The sequence below is a fragment of the Cottoperca gobio genome, chromosome 5 (assembly GCF_900634415.1).
Source record: "Cottoperca gobio chromosome 5, fCotGob3.1, whole genome shotgun sequence".
NCBI classification, from domain to species: Eukaryota; Metazoa; Chordata; class Actinopteri; order Perciformes; family Bovichtidae; genus Cottoperca; species Cottoperca gobio.
This window is the reverse complement of record NC_041359.1, coordinates 28,320,931-28,344,012: the sequence shown is the minus strand read 5'-3', so window position 1 is coordinate 28,344,012 and position 23,082 is coordinate 28,320,931. Positions and strand designations below refer to the sequence as shown.

The 23,082-nt window shown below is 39.8% G+C and overlaps 2 protein-coding genes across 2 annotated transcripts in view; both read left to right on the top strand.

Annotated features, from left to right (window-relative positions):
* Positions 1–260: 260 nt before the first annotated feature.
* On the top strand, positions 261–17,301 carry osgn1 (oxidative stress induced growth inhibitor 1). The gene is made up of 8 exons (XM_029432093.1): positions 261–491; positions 7,960–8,022; positions 8,861–8,997; positions 9,741–9,932; positions 10,526–10,617; positions 11,452–11,651; positions 12,138–12,481; positions 13,082–17,301. Exons 2-8 carry the CDS (start codon positions 7,965–7,967, stop codon positions 13,595–13,597), a joined length of 1,539 nt encoding a protein of 512 aa, XP_029287953.1. The 5' UTR covers positions 261–491; positions 7,960–7,964; the 3' UTR covers positions 13,598–17,301.
* Positions 17,302–20,184: 2,883 nt separating this feature from the next.
* mtss1 (MTSS I-BAR domain containing 1) overlaps positions 20,185–23,082 on the top strand; it is a 38,286-nt gene continuing 35,388 nt past the window's right edge. The window contains exon 1 of the mRNA XM_029430817.1: positions 20,185–20,992. Within this exon, the coding sequence (XP_029286677.1) occupies positions 20,921–20,992 (72 nt within the window). The 5' untranslated portion in view covers positions 20,185–20,920. The remainder of the gene's footprint in view (positions 20,993–23,082) is intronic.

Below are 23,082 nucleotides of genomic sequence, written 5' to 3'. Positions count from 1 at the left end.
CTTCAAATATTTGTCAAACATTTATTTTATTGGAATTGCCGGGTTGCAGAAAGATATGTTAAATTAAAATGTTGCGTCATATTGTCAACTCACTGTCAATGTCTGACTTAAATAAAGTTTTTTAAAAAAGCAAACACATAGCAAAAGAAAGAAACATAAGACATCAGTGCGCATTAGACGATCTTTGTTCGCCTGACGACATCGCGCTGTGGGCGGGGCGAACACCGGGAGGCTCGCCTGTGATTGGTCGGCGGCCAGGCTCCGTGGAGCGGTATATAATCTATGTGCAGCTCTGCACGGCAGCTGCAGGGCCGCGTCGCACATGTTTAACGGAAGAAGCCGGATAAAGCTTGTGAAACAAAGCTACGGGAAATGAGTCTCTGAGCAGCAGAAGAAACAGAACACAGACTCTTCTTCTTCTTCTTCTTCTTCTTCTTCTTCTGGTAGCTGGAGGAGGACGCCGGACAGCCTTCATCACCAGGACATTATCCGTGAGTAACCTTCATCTTGAAATCAAATAAAGCGGCGCGTGCGTGAAGCTTCTGCGCGTGCTGTGTCACAAAGAGTCGGTCGCGTGTAGTTACGCTTTATTTCTACTATTTATTTAAGTAATGTGCGTTAGCGGTGCGGACTTCTTGTGTCCTCAGCTCACACTGACGCGATGTGAGTCATGCAGTTCACCGGAGGGTGGGCGGGAGGTCTCTGCAGACAGACGGACCGACAGACGGACCGACAGACAGGTTGCATGTCGAGTCAGTCTACAAGGGCTGCCCCCTCTTAGTCGACTGGTGGACTGGTCGTTTCGGTCTTAGTCGACTAAGGTTTCTTTAGTTGTCCTATTTGAACGATGTGATGCTGAATGACTGATTTCCAGGAGCGGTCTGCTCTGAAGCGGTGCTTTCTGAATGATTCCTGTAAGAATGGGTTTTATTCTAGGAAGGCTGCAGCACTGAGCCGTACACTGGTGTTACTGAGGTAACAGCTGTACACTGGTGTTACTGAGGTAACAGCTGTACACTGGTGTTACTGAGGTAACAGGAGTCATACACACTGTGGTGTTACTGAGGTAACAGCTGTACACTGGTGTTACTGAGGTAACAGCTGTACACTGTGGTGTTACTGAGGTAACAGCTGTACACTGGTGTTACTGAGGTAACAGGAGTACACTGGTGTTACTGAGGTAACAGGAGTACACTGGTGTTACTGAGGTAACAGCTGTACACTGTGGTGTTACTGAGGTAACAGCTGTACACTGTGGTGTTACTGAGGTAACAGCTGTACACTGTGGTGTTACTGAGGTAACAGGAGTACACTGGTGTTACTGAGGTAACAGCTGTACACTGGTGTTACTGAGGTAACAGCTGTACACTGTGGTGTTACTGAGGTAACAGCTGTACACTGTGGTGTTACTGAGGTAACAGGAGTCATACACACTGTGGTGTTACTGAGGTAACAGCTGTACACTGGTGTTACTGAGGTAACAGCTGTACACTGGTGTTACTGAGGTAACAGGAGTCATACACACTGTGGTGTTACTGAGGTAACAGGAGTACACTGGTGTTACTGAGGTAACAGGAGTCATACACACTGTGGTGTTACTGAGGTAACAGCTGTACACTGTGGTGTTACTGAGGTAACAGCTGTACACTGGTGTTACTGAGGTAACAGCTGTACACTGTGGTGTTACTGAGGTAACAGGAGTCATACACACTGTGGTGTTACTGAGGTAACAGCTGTACACTGGTGTTACTGAGGTAACAGGAGTCATACACACTGTGGTGTTACTGAGGTAACAGCTGTACACTGGTGTTACTGAGGTAACAGCTGTACACTGGTGTTACTGAGGTAACAGCTGTACACTGGTGTTACTGAGGTAACAGCTGTACACTGTGGTGTTACTGAGGTAACAGGAGTACACTGGTGTTACTGAGGTAACAGGAGTCATACACACTGTGGTGTTACTGAGGTAACAGCTGTACACTGGTGTTACTGAGGTAACAGCTGTACACTGGTGTTACTGAGGTAACAGCTGTACACTGGTGTTACTGAGGTAACAGCTGTACACTGGTGTTACTGAGGTAACAGGAGTACACTGGTGTTACTGAGGTAACAGGAGTACACTGGTGTTACTGAGGTAACAGGAGTACACTGGTGTTACTGAGGTAACAGGAGTACACTGGTGTTACTGAGGTAACAGGAGTACACTGGTGTTACTGAGGTAACAGCTGTACACTGTGGTGTTACTGAGGTAACAGCTGTACACTGGTGTTACTGAGGTAACAGGAGTACACTGGTGTTACTGAGGTAACAGGAGTACACTGGTGTTACTGAGGTAACAGGAGTACACTGGTGTTACTGAGGTAACAGGAGTACACTGTGGTGTTACTGAGGTAACAGCTGTACACTGTGGTGTTACTGAGGTAACAGGAGTACACTGGTGTTACTGAGGTAACAGGAGTACACTGGTGTTACTGAGGTAACAGCTGTACACTGGTGTTACTGAGGTAACAGGAGTACACTGGTGTTACTGAGGTAACAGCTGTACACTGGTGTTACTGAGGTAACAGCTGTACACTGTGGTGTTACTGAGGTAACAGCTGTACACTGTGGTGTTACTGAGGTAACAGGAGTCATACACACTGTGGTGTTACTGAGGTAACAGCTGTACACTGGTGTTACTGAGGTAACAGCTGTACACTGTGGTGTTACTGAGGTAACAGCTGTACACTGGTGTTACTGAGGTAACAGGAGTCATACACACTGTGGTGTTACTGAGGTAACAGGAGTCATACACACTGTGGTGTTACTGAGGTAACAGCTGTACACTGTGGTGTTACTGAGGTAACAGCTGTACACTGGTGTTACTGAGGTAACAGGAGTACACTGGTGTTACTGAGGTAACAGGAGTACACTGGTGTTACTGAGGTAACAGCTGTACACTGTGGTGTTACTGAGGTAACAGCTGTACACTGGTGTTACTGAGGTAACAGGAGTACACTGGTGTTACTGAGGTAACAGGAGTACACTGGTGTTACTGAGGTAACAGCTGTACACTGTGGTGTTACTGTGGTGTTACTGAGGTAACAGCTGTACACTGTGGTGTTACTGAGGTAACAGCTGTACACTGGGTGTTACTGAGGTAACAGCTGTACACTGGTGTTACTGAGGTAACAGGAGTCATACACACTGTAGCTGTGTATGATATTGAACGCATATTTTTGTACTTTAGTACAACGTTGAGCTACTTGTACTTGAGTATTTCCATTTCTTACGTTATACTTCTACTCTACTATTCAAATATTGTACTTTTTTAGTTTGAAGATTCAGAATAATACAAATTAAAATCAAGAAATGATTTATTATGTATTATTATAAATGAGGTTATAAAACTTTATTGATCCCTTGGTGGATTCACAAGCTACCCAGCAGTATATAAAGTAATTAGCTCCACGTGTTTTAGCAGCTATTAAAGGGATAATTATTGCATCAATAATGATAGTAATATAACATTATATTGAGTCATTCTGTATAATGGGTAGTTTTACTCATAAATGTAGAAATACTAAAAAATAAATAAAAGTAGTCCTGCATTCAAAATTTCAATAAAATAAAAATATTATTGTTTTATAATTATTAATGTGCTTTAAATTTAAATGTTGCCGCTGGTAAAGGAGAAGCTCATTTGAATGACTTTATATAATGCAGCGTAGCTTATTCTATAATAATGTTTCATACTTTATGTAAACGTTCATCTGAATCTGCAAAGTAACTTAAACTGTCAAATACATGTAAATATCTAACAATGTGTTGTGTTGGTAACGTGAGAAGGAAATACTCCCGTAAAGTACAAGTATCTCGTGTATGTAACCCCCCCCCCCCCCCCCCCCCCCCCCCCCCCTCTCTATAGGCTCGAGGTAAAAGCAGAAATTCTTGTTCGGTTACATTCAAGAAACTCTGTTTGTGTCTCCACAGAAAATGTGAAGTAACTGGAGGGTTCAAAGTTATTATTGATTTAAAATATTAGAAACAACTCAACAAACAATAGTTTTCATTCTGGATGAATCTGATGATTCTTTGGTTGTTTGGTTTATAACATGTCAGGAAACAGTGAAGAAAGTGATTCAATCAGATCCTCGTGTGTTTAATACGATTTAATAACTGAATACTCGACTTCTCTCTTCAGTACTCGTATCGATAAAGAAAGTCTTAGTTCACATTTATACGAATCTGTTGAGTGATCAATGAATTTAATCGACTGAGTTTCTCCCCAGACCATCATTTAGAAGCACGTTAACGTGTTTACAGAGATGTGTTGGAAGAAGTCCTTCTGCATGATAACAATAATAATAACAATAATAATAACAACAATAATAATAATAACAATAACAATAATAATAATAATAATAATAATAATAATAATAATAATAACACTAAAGAAATGTAGTCGACTAATGAACTAAGAGCGTTCAGCCCCTCTGTGCTGCTCTGTATTCCCACACAGCAGTTTGTTAGCTTTACGTGTTCGGCAGGCGTTTTCTCGTCTCATTAAAAAGTCATTAGCCTTCTGATGGTGCGGACGGGGCGACTCGCTGCAGGCTGACTTCAGGGCGCCGTCAGTACGGGCGCCATATGGAGCGTTTCTGAAGCGTCAGGGACAAAGTGGGCGATGCATAAAATAAAACAGGAGTTTGATTAAAGAGTATTAAAATAACACCAGCAGCTGGACGAGACTTTGGGCTTTTTTTTATATATATATATATATATATATATATATATATTTTTTATATATATTTATATATATATATTTTTTTTATATATATTTGCTGCAGGGGAAGATGACTCCTGTGAGTCACCTGGACGACGACGGCTGGATCTTCCTTCTTTAAAGTTTTATAGAAGTTAATTCACTGGAGAAGAAGTTAAAACGTGCACCAGCATAAGGGTCACTTTGTTTCTTCTGACAAAAAGCATAAAATCAAACACCGCTTTGTTTAAAATCTTTAAATGAGCGTGCAGGTACGACCCCGTAGTCCTCTCGTGAGTCCATCAACGATTCATCGTTTTAAGTCCTTTTCATGCAAAAATGTCAGAAAATGCTTTTCCTCTGAAATACGGAGATTTCCTGCTTTTCTGTTTATATCTCACTTTGACGGGAATATCTTCGGGTTGTGGACTTTTGCAGACTTCTCTGTGGACTTTGAGAAACTGGGATGAACATTTGTCAATGTCTTCTGAATGTTTATAGACTAAACGATTCATCGAGAAATGATTGGCAGATTAATCGTTCGTGACCGACAGTTTCTTTCCTACAAAATGCTTTTTTATTTAGACAATAAGATTTCTAAACTGGTACTGACTCTTCAAAGTGGAAGTTTTGAGTAGAAGAGAAGATGAAACCTTCAGAAGTATAGTATATATAAGTATAAAGGTCACTGGGCGTTTTTAAATCTCTGCTTTAAGCTCTTGTGGTTTGTGCGGTTGAACATTCTTTTGTGATGTGCTGAAGGTGACATAAACATGACTTGCAGCTTCGTCAGAGGAAGTTCTGAGTGATTGCAATAATTGAAGGTTGCCTCACACACACACACACACACACGTGAGCGAGCTGCTCTCATGTGTGAAGGAAGAAGTGCTGTGTCATTGCTGCCGCAGGTGCGTCAATAAGTCATGTGATGCACCTGCTGAGGGATAAACTTCCACTGACAGTAAATTACTGCCAACATTTGGCTGATTTTGTTGATTCAGCAATTAAGCAATCACATGAACCTGTTTGTATGTGGTAGATGTGTTGTTATTATCAGATTAAGAACATATGTTTGCGGTGACACCACAGACAAACAAAGTAAATTTATATATCTATATCTCTCTCCAGTGAAGGGGCGTTCACTTGGTGCTTAAAAACATCGGATAAACGCAGACTGATTTGATTCTCCAACAGATTTCCTTCAGCCATTATAAGACGAGGTGCGTTTCAATCCACGTTATATTTGTGCAGAAAAACCCGAGTGGACCTGAACTGTAAGAAAATAATAAGAACGGTTTGTATCGCTTTCAAAGCAAAACGCAACAAAGTCCATGGAAACAGATTTAACGAATTAATAAAGTAACTTCAACAAAAAGCATTAAAATAATATATGTCCGTTACATCGTTTGATCAGCTGCCGATCTTTTAATCACGTCTTCTTGTCGTGGCCTCTTCTGCAATGATTTCCGACTTTTACCTCGATGAACAACTCCTCATAATAAACGTTACGGATGGAAACGAGGGTTTGCTTTCAACATTTGAATCAAATTTGCGATGCTGATGTTTAGAGTAAACTTTATACGTTTCGACGCCAGAAGTTAACTGAACAGTGAAAGATTATTATTATTATTATTATTATTATTATTATTATTATTATATCAACAAACAGCTAAATTATCAGATGTTTTTAAATAAACCAACTGAAAACAATGGGCTCCACTGTGACTGGTTCTTTACTGTAGATCAGGGCGTTAGTCACCTTCTCATGTGTGTGTGTGTGTGTGTGTGTGTGTGTGTGTGTGACTCTTGGTCTGGGCTTGCTGCCAGCCTCTGCTCTTATGTAACCCTCTCTCTCGTTGTAATTCTTTGCTCTTCACTTTCCTCCCCCCCCCTCCCCGCCTCACTCTTTGACTTCTTGCGTGACTCTCTGCCTCGCTGTGTAATCATGACTCTGCACATTGTTAAAAACTGCACTTGGTGCCTCCCCGCCCATCCCTCTGCAAGTGTGTACACGAGTGAGATCACCGGTAACGTCTTGAGCTGTTTTATCAGCTCTTCGAACGTGTCCATGTTTTGACCCCCCCTGCACCACGGACACAGATTAGAGCTGCTGGTCCACACATTTCATTTGAACAATAAGTTTATATTTCTGTATAAAAGGTGTAAAAACACGTTTAGAGAAGTATTGGGATCGATACTAAACTCTGTATTTATTGACATGTTATCAAACAACACTGAGCCGCGGCCTCTTGTATGTCCGAAGGTGAAAGTGTGTGTATTGACTCACTGAATAAACGCTGGATATTTGTTAAAAAGTGAAGTTCTGGATCCGGAGATCAACGTCTCATTTATGTCCTGTTTCCCAGCTGCTGTAAAAGCTTTAGTTTGTTGAGATGTCCCCGTAGAGGACGTGCGTCTGTGCACGTGCATGTTGTGGAGACGCATGACCTCACTGCAGAGTATCCTGTGATCAGCTCAATAAACTGTTCGGCCGAGCCTGGTTAGCATAGATCATGTGATGCGTCCACGAGTCTTCTCCTTTTCCAGTCTTTTAAAAGTCCAAATAAAGTTAGTGTCTAAAGAAAAATGACCTTTTTGCATCGTGTGTGTGTGTGTGTGTGTGTGTGTGTGTGTGTGTGTGTGTGTGTGTGTGTGTGTGTGTGTGTGTGTGTGTGTGTGTGTGTGTGTGTGTGTGTGTGTGTGTGTGTGTGTGTGTGTGTGTGTGTGTGTGTGTGTGTGTGTGTGTGTGTGTGTGTGTGTGTGTGTGTGTGTGTGTGTCAATGGTTAACTCGTTGACCTTTACTCTACTTTCTCTTTTCTCAGATAAAACTGTTAGTAAAGGGTTAGCCGTACAGTTCCTGCGTTCTTGATCCCGCGGTTACAAATCAATAACAGTCCCCTGCACTGATGTCACCAGATAATCTGAAAACGTGACTGTTCTGGTGTTTCTACAGGAAGACGAGAGAAAATGTGTTTGGGACGCAGGAAACTGGACGCATCGTATATTAGTGACCATATTTATATTTCTTAATATTTTCCCATAATAAATGAATAGATCGCTCTCTTTTTTAGCAACTTTTTAATGGTGTATTTTGTGTATTATTATTATTATTATTATAATAATGATGATGATAATAATAATAATAATAATAATAATAATAATAATAATAATAATAATAATAATAATAATAATAATAATGTCGTTCTCTTCTCAGTCAAAATGGATCTTCATGATAAAGAAATTATCCCTGGAGAGATTTTACCTGTGGTGATCATCGGTAAGAAACACACACACACACACACACACACACACACACACACACACACACACTCTCACTCACTTCCCTTTGTCATTTTGATGATGCGATGGGAAAACTTAAAGGAGAAGCAGATACTAGATTTGCTTCGCTGGTTGAAAACAGTATTTCCCCAAACGCGTTAAAAAACAACTTTATTTTGTTTCTTATCTTACAAATAAGAGCAAATTCTGCCAAATGTCACATTGATCCGTCAAAAAATGATAAAGACATGAAATATGTTGCAGAAAGAACTCAATTTATTGATCTTTTAAAGAATTAGAGGCAGATTAGATTAGATCTTAAGAAGTAATGTTTTTAAATTCACCTGCTCATGAAACTTTCACATGCACTTTATTTATTGCTTTTAAATTGTGCTTTCTGTCTGCAGCTACGTGTTTGTGCTGCTGCAGGTCTTAAACAAGAAAGAGATTCTTAATCTCCGCAGGTTAAATAAAGATCAAAGTGAAATTAAAGTCCAAGCCGTGGGAAGCGTTTCTCTATACATCTCCAGTCAGTGCTAAAGACCACGAGCTTTTAGAAAGGGTTGACATTGACCACAGCAGGAAGCAGAACTATATAAACCTGCAAGAACAGGCTCAATATCCCTCTTTCAAAAGAAAAGTTCCTTCACTATGTTGCTGTTCACGTCTTTCAGTTTGTTACTGTGCGACCTTCAGGCTGCAGTGACGACCTTCATATCATTCAGTGGATAGTTTGTATTGTTTTAGCTGCAACTAGTCTGTGTATTCCTCTTTTAATTTAGTTTGCATATGTTTTTGATTGCGTCTGAGCTGATACCCGTCTCTGTCTGTCTCAGGTAACGGCCCCTCTGGGATCTGTCTGTCATACCTGCTGTCGGGCCACACCCCCTACCTGTCGCCCGAGGCATCGCACCCCAACCCCCTGCTGCACAGCAAGCTGGGAGAGCAGCCTCACCTGTCGCTGCTGGAGCAGGTAACGCACTCGCACTCTTGGGTTGTTTAAAGTTAAGCATTTGAAAAAGCGAGAACGGCACTCAGAGAGCGAGACCTCCGCCAAGGCCACTGGTGCGTTCACGTGCTCCTCGGACTTTTTTGGCATTTCCAAAAAGATGAGGTCCTCCGTGGAGTCTGAAAGACGCCTACAAACTCACACACTGTGGCTTCCTAGTTCCCTCACGAGACGTTCTCTTCCGACGCCACAGACAAGTTAACTCGGGGCGTTTAAACAACGCAGCGATAGGGTGTCTGTTTCCGACTTCATGAGAATTTTCCTAGTCGGGAACTCTTTTTCCCGATTACTCCGACGCCACATGAATGCAGCGCAAATCTCGCAATGTTGACAAAAGTGAAGCAAAGGCTGCGTTTCATTGTAGTCCGTACTGCAGCTGCCCTTACGCAGTATGTAGTTGCGTGCAGTATGCATGAAATGGCGACGTACTACCTGGACATGACGCCTTGAACTCGCTCGACCGGATGCAGGAGGACGTCCTGGTATTTTGGGCAAACTGCATTTGACATTCTGTGTATCAATGCATACTAAATCTTTTTCCGCCATACTTAATAGTTTGGTGTTAAAGGTTCTGTCCGCACTGTGATTCTGAGCCACTTGGCCAGTGTCAGGAACATCGGGCCTGTTTCTGTAATCCTGCAGACGGAGGTAATAAAGTTGCACTAATTCAAGGATCCTAAATGTGTTCCGTGTCTCTGTCTCTGCAGGATCTGGAGTATCTGTGCGAGGGTTTGGAGGGGCGGTCGTCCAATCCCGTGGCCGTGCTCTTTGACTCGCTGCTGCTCCCCAACAGCGACTTCGGGTTGGAGCACACTTCTCCGCTGGAATGGAGATACGAGCCGGAGCACGCCGTCCCTCACCTGGTGCTGGGGAAGGGTCCGCCCGGGGGAGCTTGGCATGTACGTATCCAGACACTGATCATCTACAGATTCTTTAGGATGTGGATTAGTCTGTTTCCAGAAGTGAAATCTGAAGTCCGTATCCGGATCAGCGCGATGCTTTGTTTAGTAAGATGAACGCTGTTCACATGTGAAACGTATAAATGATGTCGGGAGACGAGGAAGAGGAAAGCTCTTTACCGAGATGTAAAGATACAGATTTCTTGTTTTGTTTTTTAGTCCGTTTGTGCTTCTTTTCTTTTTTCTCTTTCCACACTTTGAATATGTGAAACCGAACACGTGTGTGATCCCACGTGGGATGGACCAGATGTTCGGCATGACGCGGAAATTCAAATATTTCTTTCTTTCTAAATGGTAGTAATATCTTTCATAACATTTCCCGACAAGCTAAAAGTCATTACACCACCGAGCCGTCGTCCATGGAAACTAATGTACTTAGCAGACGTTCTGGTTCGTGTGCCAATGAGCTCTGTTTCCACAGTCGGCTGCTTATTTGCACACACTGACGCTGCAACGAGCCCGTGGTGCAAGACTCGACATTTGAATAAACCGAAGAGTTAAATCTAACATCTGAAACTTTATGTTGAAAACAGGCAATGGAGGGCTCCATGCTAACGCTGAGCCTGGCTAACTGGATGGAGCTCCCCGGGCTCAAACTGAAAGACTGGATGAGAGAGAAACGCAGGTGTGTGTGTGTGTGTGTGTGTGTGTGTGTGTGTGTGTGTGTGTGTGTGTGTGTGTCCTTTTACTGAAGTAAATTCAGGAGGACTTTTAATTGTATTTTAAGTGTTTTTACATTTTTAATTTATAAAAATAAGTGATTTTATAAAAAGTGAAACAAAGTCAAAGAAAAAACCCGAGACGTTCAGGAGCCGATGCTCAGCAGCTTATAATAATATAATAATTGAATAATATCATTATGTAATGTAATAAAGTAATATAATCATTTTATAATGTAATAATATAATAATTTAATAATATCATGTAGTAATTTAATATAATCATGTAGTAATTTAATAATATAATAATATAATAATTTAATAATACAATAATATAATCATGTAATAATATAATAATTAATAATACAATAATATAATTATGTAATAATGTAATAATACAATAATATAATCATGTAATAATATAATAATTTAATAATACAATAATATAATTATGTAATGTAATAAAGTAATATAATAATTGTATAATAATGTAATAATGTAATAATATAATAATTTAATAATATTATCATGTAATAATGTAATAATTTAATAATGTAATGTAATAATGTAATAATTTAATAATGTAATGTAATAATGTAGTAATTTAATAATGTAATGTAATAATGTAATAATGTAATAATGTAATAATATAATAATATAATAATATAATAATATAATAATGTAATAATGTAATTATGTAATTATATAATAATGTAATAATGTAATATAATAATTTAATAATGTAATAATTTGTGTGTGTGTGTGAATAAATCTGTTTTCATGTTTTGTTTTTAATATAGAAATGTTCGAAATGACCGCGCCACCCCAGCAGAGATAGCCTCGTACTACCAGCACTACGTTTCCCAGATGTCCCTGGAGCAGAGCTTCGCCTGCGGAACCACTGTCACCGCGGTAACCAGGCAGCCTGGCAACCAGGAGGGGTCGCCGCCCTGCTGGAGGGTGACGGGACTGCAGCGCAGAGAGGGCGAGGAGCTCGGCGGTACGAGGATGTTGTTTAACACTTAGAGGGCAAAAATGTCATACAAATACTATTTATTAATATAATTGTTCTTTAAAATAAAAACACAATTTAAATGATTTGCTAGGGAGATTTCTTTTTTTCCAACATCTGGAATATGTAAAAGATCAGCCACAATATTGATTTTGATGGATTTAGAAATAAAGAAATTCCCACTTGACTTTTTTATAGGACTAAATTGGCTATAAAACATTATATATTAAAATGATTGTCCACTTCCACAGAGTTAAATCTGTTCACCAGTCATGATCTACCAAACATTCAACACATTTTCTGTATAATAAATGGGGAGTTTTTATTTTTTAATTTAAAAACAACAATATATTTTGGCCTGTATTTGTCCCAAAGAGCAAACATGAGAAAATGTGAAGTTTGGCCTGTGCACAATCAAAATGATCAAAACATTGTGTCTCATATTAAGCTGCACTTCCTGTTTCCCCCTGATAGATGGCTCTGCCGTCTCCGACGAGGTGCCTTTCTCCCTGCTGGCCCACAGCGTGGTGCTGGCGACGGGGACTCACGACATCCCGGCCAGGCTCGACGTGGAGGGCGAGTCGCTGCCCTACGTCTGCCACTCTTTCTGGGAGCTGGAGGAGGCCATCTCCCGCGGCGAGCTCGACAAATCGTCAGACCCCGTGCTGGTGGTGGGGGCGGGGCTTACGGCGGCCGACGCAGTACTGACCGCCCACCATCTCAACACGCCCGTCTACCACGCCTTCAGGCGCTCCGTCAACGACCCCGGCCTCATCTTCAACCAGCTGCCCAAACTGCTCTACCCAGAGTACCACAAGGTGCGGAGGGTTTCACTTCCCGTGTTCAGAAACAGAAATGTTTGCACCCGTATTAAAGGACAGGTTTTTATTCATCTATATTCCTGACGTAAACACAACCAGCGTCGTGTAGATCCGTTCACACGATCAGTGTTCCCCCTACGTTTACTGCTTTGGAGGGGCGCTCACCGTGCGACAGGGGGGGGCGCGGGGAGATTGCGTACGCGTTGCACGGTTTCTATTTAGTTCTCCCCTCTCCTTTCTGTCTGTGTGTGTGTGTGTGTGTGTGTGTGTGTGTGTGTGTGTGTGTGTGTGTGTGTGTGTGGACAGTACAAACTGAATCGTGCACATAAGTTAGATCAAGTTTAGTTTATTTAATAACAGACCTGTCGATGTGAAGAGGGAGTTGTGAATAAAAAAATATTATTTCTTTTCAAATTGGAGAAAAAAGAAAAAAAACACCTTGAAATTTCAGGCGGGCTCCGTTGGCGGGGCGCTGCGCTCCGTTGGCGGGGCGCTGCGCTCCGTTGGCATCTGACTCAGAATTCCGCGGCTCGGTCGGCCGTTACTCTTGACAGCTGTCGTGTTTCTAACGCTCTGCTTCCTGTCTGTGACCTCCAGGTTCACCAGATGATGACTCAGCAGCAGTACCAGCTGAGACCGCCACCGCAGAACCACGCCCAGAACCTCCAGGACCCGTCGTCCCTCCCCCCCTCCTCCTACCCGGGGTACCTCAGCTTCCCACGCTACAGGGTCGTGGCGTTCAGACCCGACCAGAAGTGCGTCCTGGAGTCGGACTCTGGCGAGCGCACGGTGGTCCAGATCTCCAAGGCACTGGTTCTGATCGGTGCCCACCCCAACCTCTCCTTTCTGGGGGACAATGGCCGTGCGCTCAGCGTCAATCCCGAGGAGCCGATCACGTGCCGGAGGAACCCGGTTGAAGTGGATCCGTTCACAAACAAGGTGGTGGCGGCAGACGGGCCGGGCATGTACGCCATGGGGCCGCTAGTCGGCGAGAACTTTGTCAGGTTCCTGAAAGGAGGAGCGCTGGCTATCGCGAGCGACCTCGCCAAGATGCAGCGGGGGGAGGGAGACCGGGGTTTGACTACAGACCGACAGAAGCAGCAGTTTGTGTAAGGGACTCGAAGTAGGGAAATCGAACACGCTGCTAAGTTGTTTCAAGGCAACACTTTTCAGACTGGACTCGCTCAGAGTCTGACGTCTGAGAAGATCCTGTAGATCTGGTTGGACAGAAGAAGAGAAGAAATGAGAAATGCTCCTCCAGAAGTCCAGGTCAGTCGTGTGGAAGTTGGACACTGAAGGACGTTAGGGTGCGTTCAGGTCAAACTAAAAAGCTTGAAATCTAAATGTTTAGGAAGGTCGTGAACTCCACCGTCACTTTGTGTCACTTTCCCACGGACAAAACCCTAAAGCCCGGCTTCTGTCTTCAGTTAGGTAACGATCTGCATTTATTACCGAGACAAATGGTTTTAATAATAAATACAATTATGTTTGGGATAATTATAATAATTTATTAACGTACAAAACTCATTTAATGTGCTCTCCTCAAAGCCACTAGACTCATTGATTGACGAGTCATTTTTTAAAACTATAACATCTAAACCGTCTTTTGTTGTTGAATTAACCCCCAGAACATTTTCACTGATGTCGCTGCTTTACGTGTTTGTGACGTAAACACACAGAAAGGTAAACTCGTCTACTGGCAGTGTTTAAAAACCTGCATATCTGCACACATTTAGTGGAACAGGGTGAAGAGTCTGACCAATACTGGATGTTCGAGGCTGATCGGAGTATTTCTATTGGCCGATACTGGTTTTTTCTTTTTACTTAAAGGCACAGTGAGTAGGCTTCGTCGGTTGACCCCTCCTCCGCACAACGAGGGGTTCGGTGCTCGGCAGCCGCAGAGTCGCTCTCGTTTTGGAGCGAGAGGTGTTCCTCCTCGCTTTTATTTGCGGGTTTTTCCCGGCGCTGTGTCCGCCATTTGCGTAGCTTCCTCTTGGATGATGGACGTTTAAGTTCTGGCGCCAACACTTGTACTGGGTAATAAGTGATTGAGATGGATTGTTTTTTAATGGGTTAGGGCTGCAACTCATTTTCATTATTTATTAATCTGCAGATTCAGTCTATAAAATGTCTTCCAGTTTCTCAAAGACTTTAAATGTCTTGTTTTGTCAGTGCAAAACCCAAAACATTCATTTTAATATGATATAAAACGATATTTATTTTTTGAGTCTATAAATAGTGTTTTTAAGAAAGTCCTACTCATTGTGCCTTTTTGTTTTTTAAACGCATTCGGTTATTAAAGATTGGGACTGTACTGAGCGGCACAAAGATACTTTCTGTCGGCGCCCTCTAGTGGTCAAACGGTGTAATGCAGAAACCTCAAATCTCTATATTTATAATTTCTGTAAAAGCAGTTTCTGTTACCTCATGTGTGTGATCATTTAAAATCCTCTACAGTTCAACAACATCATGGACCAGGTTTATAGTAAATACTGCACATACATTGTACTTTCCAAACACGACTTTTAAAATGTAAATATGACCATTTTCAAACTTAAGTTAACGAGGACCGACAGAAACGTGCGGATGTGAGAAGGAAGGCAGAAAGAGGAGATTTAAAGACGAAGAAATGTATTAAAATACAATCCTGTCACTTCCTGGTTCAAGTTCATCTGCATCACGTGACCAAAGCAGCCTCGTTTGTTACATGTTTCGTGGTTTTATCTTCAACACTACACTGTCAGTTTTCCACAAGAACGATTTTATCATTCTCCACGTATGTGTTTGTATATTATGGGTTTTATGAATCTATGGTGCTTTATTTTTCTATTTTATAGTCATGTAACAGGCAACTGTACCTACTTGATATCTTTGTACATTTCATGATTCTGAAAAGGTTTTATACTTAACAAAAGAGAAACGCCTATATTTTTTCTATAATTCCTCACATTGAAAATGTTCTAATATTAATATAACGTTGAATGAATGACGGATAACCAGCACTTATGTATCTTGTAATAATAACACAAGTTCTCTTATGGGTTTTGGTTTTAAAAGAAGTCACCAGAAAAATAATGCAAATTGGAATCATGTGGATTTCGGCTCTAAAATGAATTTTCTCAGTATAAATTAGATTCTTCTGCTGCTTCATGAAGTATTTATTTAAGAATGATCACCACAAACTTCAGTTTCTGGTTTGTGTAATCTGGATGAGACGAGTTGATCCTGAACAAATGTTTGGAAGTAATTCATGAATGAATTCTTTATTCTGCATTGCAGGATAATCCATTAATTCACTTCCCGCGTGCTTTACCTTTGTCGTTAGTCAAAGCAAATCATTTAAATATTATGCTTTAAAAATAATAATCGAATCTATTTTTTTAAGGTAATGTTTTGCATGCATTTAATGCACGTTGAGTTTGTGTGTAAAATATATCTTCGTTTCATTAAGCACTTACCCTGAATCCTGTAAAACTAAAATCACCTGCAGAAAGTTTTACCTGCTTTTAAAAATGTATATCTCACGATTTATAACCGTTATGAATAATGAGAAAAATTAATATAAAAGTAAATTACTCGAACAGGAAGACAATAGTTTATTTATTATTTTCAAAATAAGATTCCCGTTTTCTTTTAATTTGTTTGATTTCAAATGTAACATTGGCTCATTGTATATTTATCTCAAACTGTTTCCCACTAAACGCATCTTTAAAAACGAGTCACACACATCTGTCGTTTCCAGAACGATGAAACGAGTTCTCAGGACATTTTTTAGGGACTATTTTCTGCGGCGGATGAATCCACATTTGGTGCTGTAGTGAGTATTTGTGGCAGCAATGATTCTGTTCATTGTCCATTAATCTGTTGATGATTTTCTCTTATTAGTTTGTCTTTTTAAATAATAATAATTATAAAAATCTTTATTTATTGAGAACTTTTCATGCAAGAGATGCAGCTCAAAGTGCTTCACAAAGAAATTAAAATAAAACACATTTAAAGGAGCAAACGGATGCTGAAATAAATATGCACAGACTATTAAATATATAAATATTGAGACCTAGTAAAGAACAATTAAAATGACATTAATTCTAAAATAAATATTTAATAATAAATAGATAACTCGTTAAAAAACATTTAATAAAATAAATCAGGAAATCGTTTTAAAATGTTCCTAAAGTCCAAGATGACGTCCTCAAATGTAAGATCTTCAGTTTCCCTTCAGACGAGAAACCAGAAAATCATTTTTACATAAATCGAATATTAAAATAGTTTACAATTAATCTTTTTATTAGTTTAATTAATCAACTAGTTGTTTGGTCTACACAGTGAAAATGTCCAGTCCAACAATAAAAGATTGAGATTATTATCAGACTCGATTAATTACCATCAAAAATAGATTCTTATAAGTCGATTAAATAATAATTAGCTTATTGTTTCAACTCAACCAAAGGCAGGTTTTGGTGTTTTTATATGTTGATAAAGTCACCTTTTTAAAATGAACATCCTGCATATTTATTATTTCCTCTGTTTATTTGAGGGTTAATAGTTTTCAGAGATTCAACACTTTCTGCCTGAACGCCGTCAGAGCTGCTCACCAGGAGCCGCGGTGCCTTAACACACAGTTCACATCGTTCACAGGGATGTTTTGTTTCTCTGCAGACAGAAAACGCTTTTGTGAGGCAGTAAAAACTGTTTCCAACACTTGTTTGTATGAATGGAGTGATTTTATATATGATTTATAACACGTTCTGTATCGACACTCAAATCTACGTTTTCCATTTGTCTGGGTTTCTATTAAAAGGAACATTTTCAGCAAATGTGTTGTGTTGTTTCTCTTTGAACTCCGTGTTCTGCATTCTTATTAAATTAAGTGAGTGGACACACACACACACACACACACACACACACACACACACACACACACACACACACACACACACACACACAGCTTGATGTGCATATTAATAATCTATTGAATCACTTTTTGTCCTGTTTAAATAAAAGCTTTCCAAATGAGGCCAGATATAAACTTGTGCAAAGCTCTTTACGTCTTCACATCCAGGCTCACACTTTACATTTTACTTGCATATTTAGGAAGTCACGTGTTATTTATTACATTTCATTCTTTCATACATCAACCACAGCACAAGATCTACAAATGCATTATCTTAAATGTCCACCAGAGTGCGCTCAGAGCTTTCTGTCTTTGCACCCTGTGCATGGAATAAGTTAGGGCTGCAAAGTATATCGATTTGTATCGGCATCGCGATGTCAACTTGGCGAAGGACTTCGATATTAAACTGAGGTGAGTTGAAAGATCGCATCAGTAGAACACTGCACTGTAACTCCTTTAATGCCTTTGTGTTCTGATCAATGTTCAATTAGTTCAATAAAGAATATGAAACGTACTTTTCAACAACATATTTAAACTATACTGAAAGCAGCAGCAACATTTGATTTCATCCTGCTTATGCTGCGGTCTTGACTCCCTGGTCGAAGATATCTTGTATCTTAATGGGAACTAAATAAAAGACGAATACAACATAAATGTGTGTGTCTCTGTTTTAATCTTTTTATTTTTCTGACATTGCAATTTAATATCTCAAAATAATTGGTAACATCTATGTTTTAATATAATGTACTGAACGCCTCTCAATAATAGATCAGGACAAACAGACAACACATGTTTTGCTTTCCGTTGTTGTTGTAAACAGTTTCTTTGTATCCATTGGTTGAAAAAGTGCACTACTAAAAATAGATTAATATTATAAATTATTATTTATTATTAAATTATTCCTTTTTGAATCTTATTTGTGCGGTTTGATGCTGACGGTCTCCGGTGACACGAGCCTGGTGGTCTCCGGGGACACGAGCCTGGTGGTCTCCGGGGACACGAGCCTGGTGTTCTCCGGTGACACGAGCCTGGTGCTCTCCGGGGACACGAGCCTGGTGGTCTCCGGGGACACGAGCCTGGTGGTCTCCGGGGACACGAGCCTGGTGCTCTCCGGGGACACGAGCCTGGTGTTCCCGTGATTCAGCGAAACACGCATCACTATGCCGGTTGCCATGGTGATCAGAGTGGCAGGAAGGCTGTGACTCAGGTAAACACACCGTGTGTGTTTTAGTGTCTGCTGGTTGCTACGTAATAGAGCAATACATATGTGAGCATGTGAGCAGCCTGGGTGTTTGAGGAAGTGGCATTAAGTTACAACAGTATTTATGTTTGTATTACATTTCATTATTTATTTATTTACTTTGTTTTTATATGTTTGTATGAAATGTTATTTTTATTGTAAAGCGTCTTTGACTATTTAGAAAAGTGCTATATAAATGAAATGTATTATTATCATTATTATTATAATTATATTATTATTTTAAAATTAAAAGGGTCATATAAAACAACACTCATCACACATAGATAAAAAAATGTTTTATCTGGATGTTCAACTATGAAGCAAGGAATCTGTCTGTCTATCTGTCAGTGGGTATGTACGCACTGAATGATTAAGTACTTGTATGTCATGTACTCTATGTATTTTAATGTACTTTCAAAGTGCCTGTTCAAGGTCATTTGTATGGATGACAAACTTGTAAACTAATTTCTTTTTTAAAAGTTCTTTATTGCCTTTATTTTGAAGGCGTTACAGTTTCCGGTCGACGTTAAGTTAGTTTCGCTTGATGCAGCTATGTGTCTGTGGATGAGGAGGTGTGTTGTGTGTCGAAGACGCGGCAGTCCGGCGGGGCGGAGTTAACTGAAAGACTTTGCCCAAACAGGAGAATATAATGACTTTACTGACACTTTACTGGTAAGTGACAACAAAAAATATCTGCAAATATACTTATATTCAAACAGAATATAAACAAAGTTTAAAGGGTGATATTACAGGTGAATAGGCTAAAGTATGTTATATTATATACAAGTACATTTCTGCACAAAACTAACACTTCTAAAACTGCACAGCTCCACTTTAATCCAGATATAATGCAAATGTTTTCACATTAATTTCTAATATGTTTATTTTATTTATTTTCTCCTAGGCCTGTATTTAAGTGTCTTGTACACATTGTTTATAATAGTTCTTTTTTTTTGTTCAATAACTTTTTTTAATTTAATGTATTATCCTACTGTGTTTATGTTATGCACCAATACACCAAAGCAAATTCCTTGTATGTGAAAACCTACTTCTAATTCTAAAATTGTATGTTTAAATAAGGCATTTTCTAATGCAAAGGGACAGTGCAGATGTATATAAGTAAAATAAGTCGGTTGAAAAATTAAGTATAAAAAAGAGGCAAACACATGCGTAATAAAATATAATAAGTAAGCTAACATAATAAATAAAAGAGGAAAACACTTGTGTAATAAAATAGAAATAAGTAAGCTAACATAATAAATAAAAGAGGCAAACACATGCGTAATAAAATATAATAAGTAAGCTAACATAATAAATAAAAGAGGCAAACACATGCGTAATAAAATATAATAAGTAAGCTAACACATCAATTAAAAGAGGAAAACACGTCTAATAAAATAAAAGCCAGTAATAACAATGTTCACTAGTCTAAAAGAAGACATGTTATGGAAGTAAAATAGCCCAAATTCTCGAAATGTACTAGTGCATGCGAAACACAATTTAGTCTTTAATGTCTCGCTTTTATTGTGAAACTCTTGAACCGGATGTGCGTTAGCATCAGTGTGGCTAACTTCTCGCGCTGCTCGGGGACACGCTCACGTTAGGTTAGGACTCCCGTTGGAGTAACTGCAGGAAAACGGCTGCGTCGCGTGTCAAACAACTCGCAAGAAGACAACGTGAAATCACTTCTGGAAACAACGACTGGGAGGTTTATACCCGAGCGGGACATCAGATAATATCTGTATCGGTTTGTTTAGGCTAACTGATCGATCCCGGACTGCGTGTTTTGGAAACACACACACACACACACACGCGCGCGCACAGTCACAGGTTGCTAGCGGAGTTAACGCTAACCTAGCTAGCCACGTTAGCTAGCTGTGGTTAGCTGTGTTTTCATTTTTCCCCTGGACTTCACCCAGCCGAGGCTAAACTTAAGAAAAGGCATTCCCCGACAGTGTGCCGTATTTTTCGGGGATGATGTGGTGTTTTTTCGGACGTTTATCCAGTTGTCCGGCCGGTCGCGTCGGCTGACTGCAGCCTGCTGAAGCCTGAAGCTGAAGCCTGCCGTTAGTCTCGCGCTGAAGCCTGCCGTTAGTCTCGAGCTGGATTTTACTCTCAATGGTTTTTTCTTCGTTTTTTCCACTGCTGTTTTTGGCTCTCTTTTTTACAGAAGACTTTGCCCTCGGGGTGTTGTAACCCCCCCCGCCATTACATTAAAAAAGGCTCTATCGATTCTTCTCCTGGAGTATTTGAAAACTTTCGGTTGAAGTTTTGAGTCGGAGGTAAAGCGTTGGGAGTAAAGATGGATGCGGGTATAGAGAAGGAATGCAGCGCCTTGGGAGGGCTCTTCCAGCTCATCATGAACGACATGAAGGTAACACCGTGCTTTAAATCAGCTGTTTTATCATGCACAATCATCTCTCTGTGTTCTCTTAACACTTTGTTTACATGTTTTATTTAAAAGTTCATTTGTCTGCAATGCAATTCATTCTTATTCATTTGCAGATTATTTAAAATCTTAATATGTGTTTTCATATCGCCATTATCCCTTCCCTAACATAATGCAACAGTTTTCTCATTGCTTTCTCCTGTAATAGTCATCTTGGGCTGTAACTCGCTATTATTTTCACTATCGTTTGAGCTGTCAATCATATTCTCGATGAATCGTTTATCACGTTTGAACACCATAGTTTAAAAAGCATCTCACAGTCCACCGTGATGTCTTTACAACGTCTTGTTTTGTCAGTCCAAATCCCAAAGATGGTCCTTTAATGTGATATTAAACCGAGAAAAGCAGGAAATTATATATTTGCATGAAAAATGACTAACGATTAATCGATTATCTTCCTGTAAATTGACCAGCCTAATCATTGCTCTACATTTTTCTTTCTGTGCTGTAACTTTTGGAATATGTTTCTCATAATCTTCTCTTTCTCTGCGTAAAGTAATTACAATCTTTCTTCTTTCTTCCTCTTGAAAAAGTAATATACTTTAAAGCGTATCAAGGCAGAACTGAGCCATTTTTTAAATAGAAAATGAAATATACTTGATGAAAATGATTTTGTTATTTATAATAAAAAAAAGAAAGTAATTAGTTCACTTAGCGTTTGTACTTCCTCAAATATATCAGCCATGTTTGCATTTCCTCCTTGGCTGTCATAACCTCACAGTTCGCAGCTGGTTGAGCCATGAAGTGCTGGAAAGCTTAAAAAATTATGCTAAAAAAAACTAGGTGAGGTTTAAAATAAAGAGTCTTATAAATAATTGGGTAAGCTGGAGATAGGCCCACTTATAAAACACAGGTTATTATTGTCTGGATTTAGAAAGACTGGAGTGCTGGAGATGTTGATTGGGTAATGAATGAGCAGAGGTTAGAACTGGAAGTGGGCCATCTGAGCGGTAACAGAGCTGGATGGGGGTGGATTTTACCAGCTGTGTGCTCTTTGATGTTTGTTAAGCAGGCTGCCCTTTGCTGCCTGTCTGTCTGTCCGCCTGTCTGTGTTTCACTGCTCTCAGATGTTCATCGTTAGCAGCATCTACTTTTCCAGTTGGCCCCGAACGCATCTTTTTGTCCAAACTAGCAGGAAAGGCTCTGGAGTCGAGCAGAGCCCGACCGATACGTCGACAGGACACGAATCTTTGTACACTTAACAAGTCAGTCAAAAACAACAACAGAGAATATTACATGAGAAGTACACACGCACCCACATCATAGTGCTAACAGGACAACAAGGTGGAGGATTGTAATGCAAACAAAGATCACGCAGTATAAACGTAATGCAGTCAGTGGTTTATAGACTAAAGGATTATGGAATAACTGAAGTGTTGCAGTACAATGAGTGATGCCAGAGCGCCGCTGCCAAACGAAGGATAAATAATGCATAACGATGAATAAGGCTAAAGCAGCTTCTCACACGGTATTTAATTCAAAGTTAAAGTTCCGTACGATGCTTTTCATATCTTTTTATTTAGTTCTATTCGTAGATATTTTTAATACACTTTACTGTTACATTTGCTGTTAGTGTTAATTGTATATTTCAGCTAAAAGGTTCCTCTTGGTCACATTTAAAGCATCCTTATATTTCTGTGTTGATATTAGAGCTAAAACAATTAGGTGGTTAATCGATGTTTCGATCAACATAAAGTTAATCTGCATCCATTTTGATATCCTTTAAGTCAAGTATGCAGTTTCTCTAACGACGCTTTCCCAGAAATGCATTATAGTAAACATTGCTTTGGGTCCTGTGATGTTAATTTATCCCTTTTCTGATGTTTTTCAAACCAAACAGCTGATCGACTGAGAAAATAACCAGCAGCTTAATCAGTTATGAAGATAATCGTCAGTTGTTGTTTATTGTTATGAGCTTCTATCGGATCCATTATTGTATTATTATTATTGTAAGTATTGTTGTCTGAAATACTGCAAACCCAGAGTTAATGTGAAGATAACACAAACAGACTCGT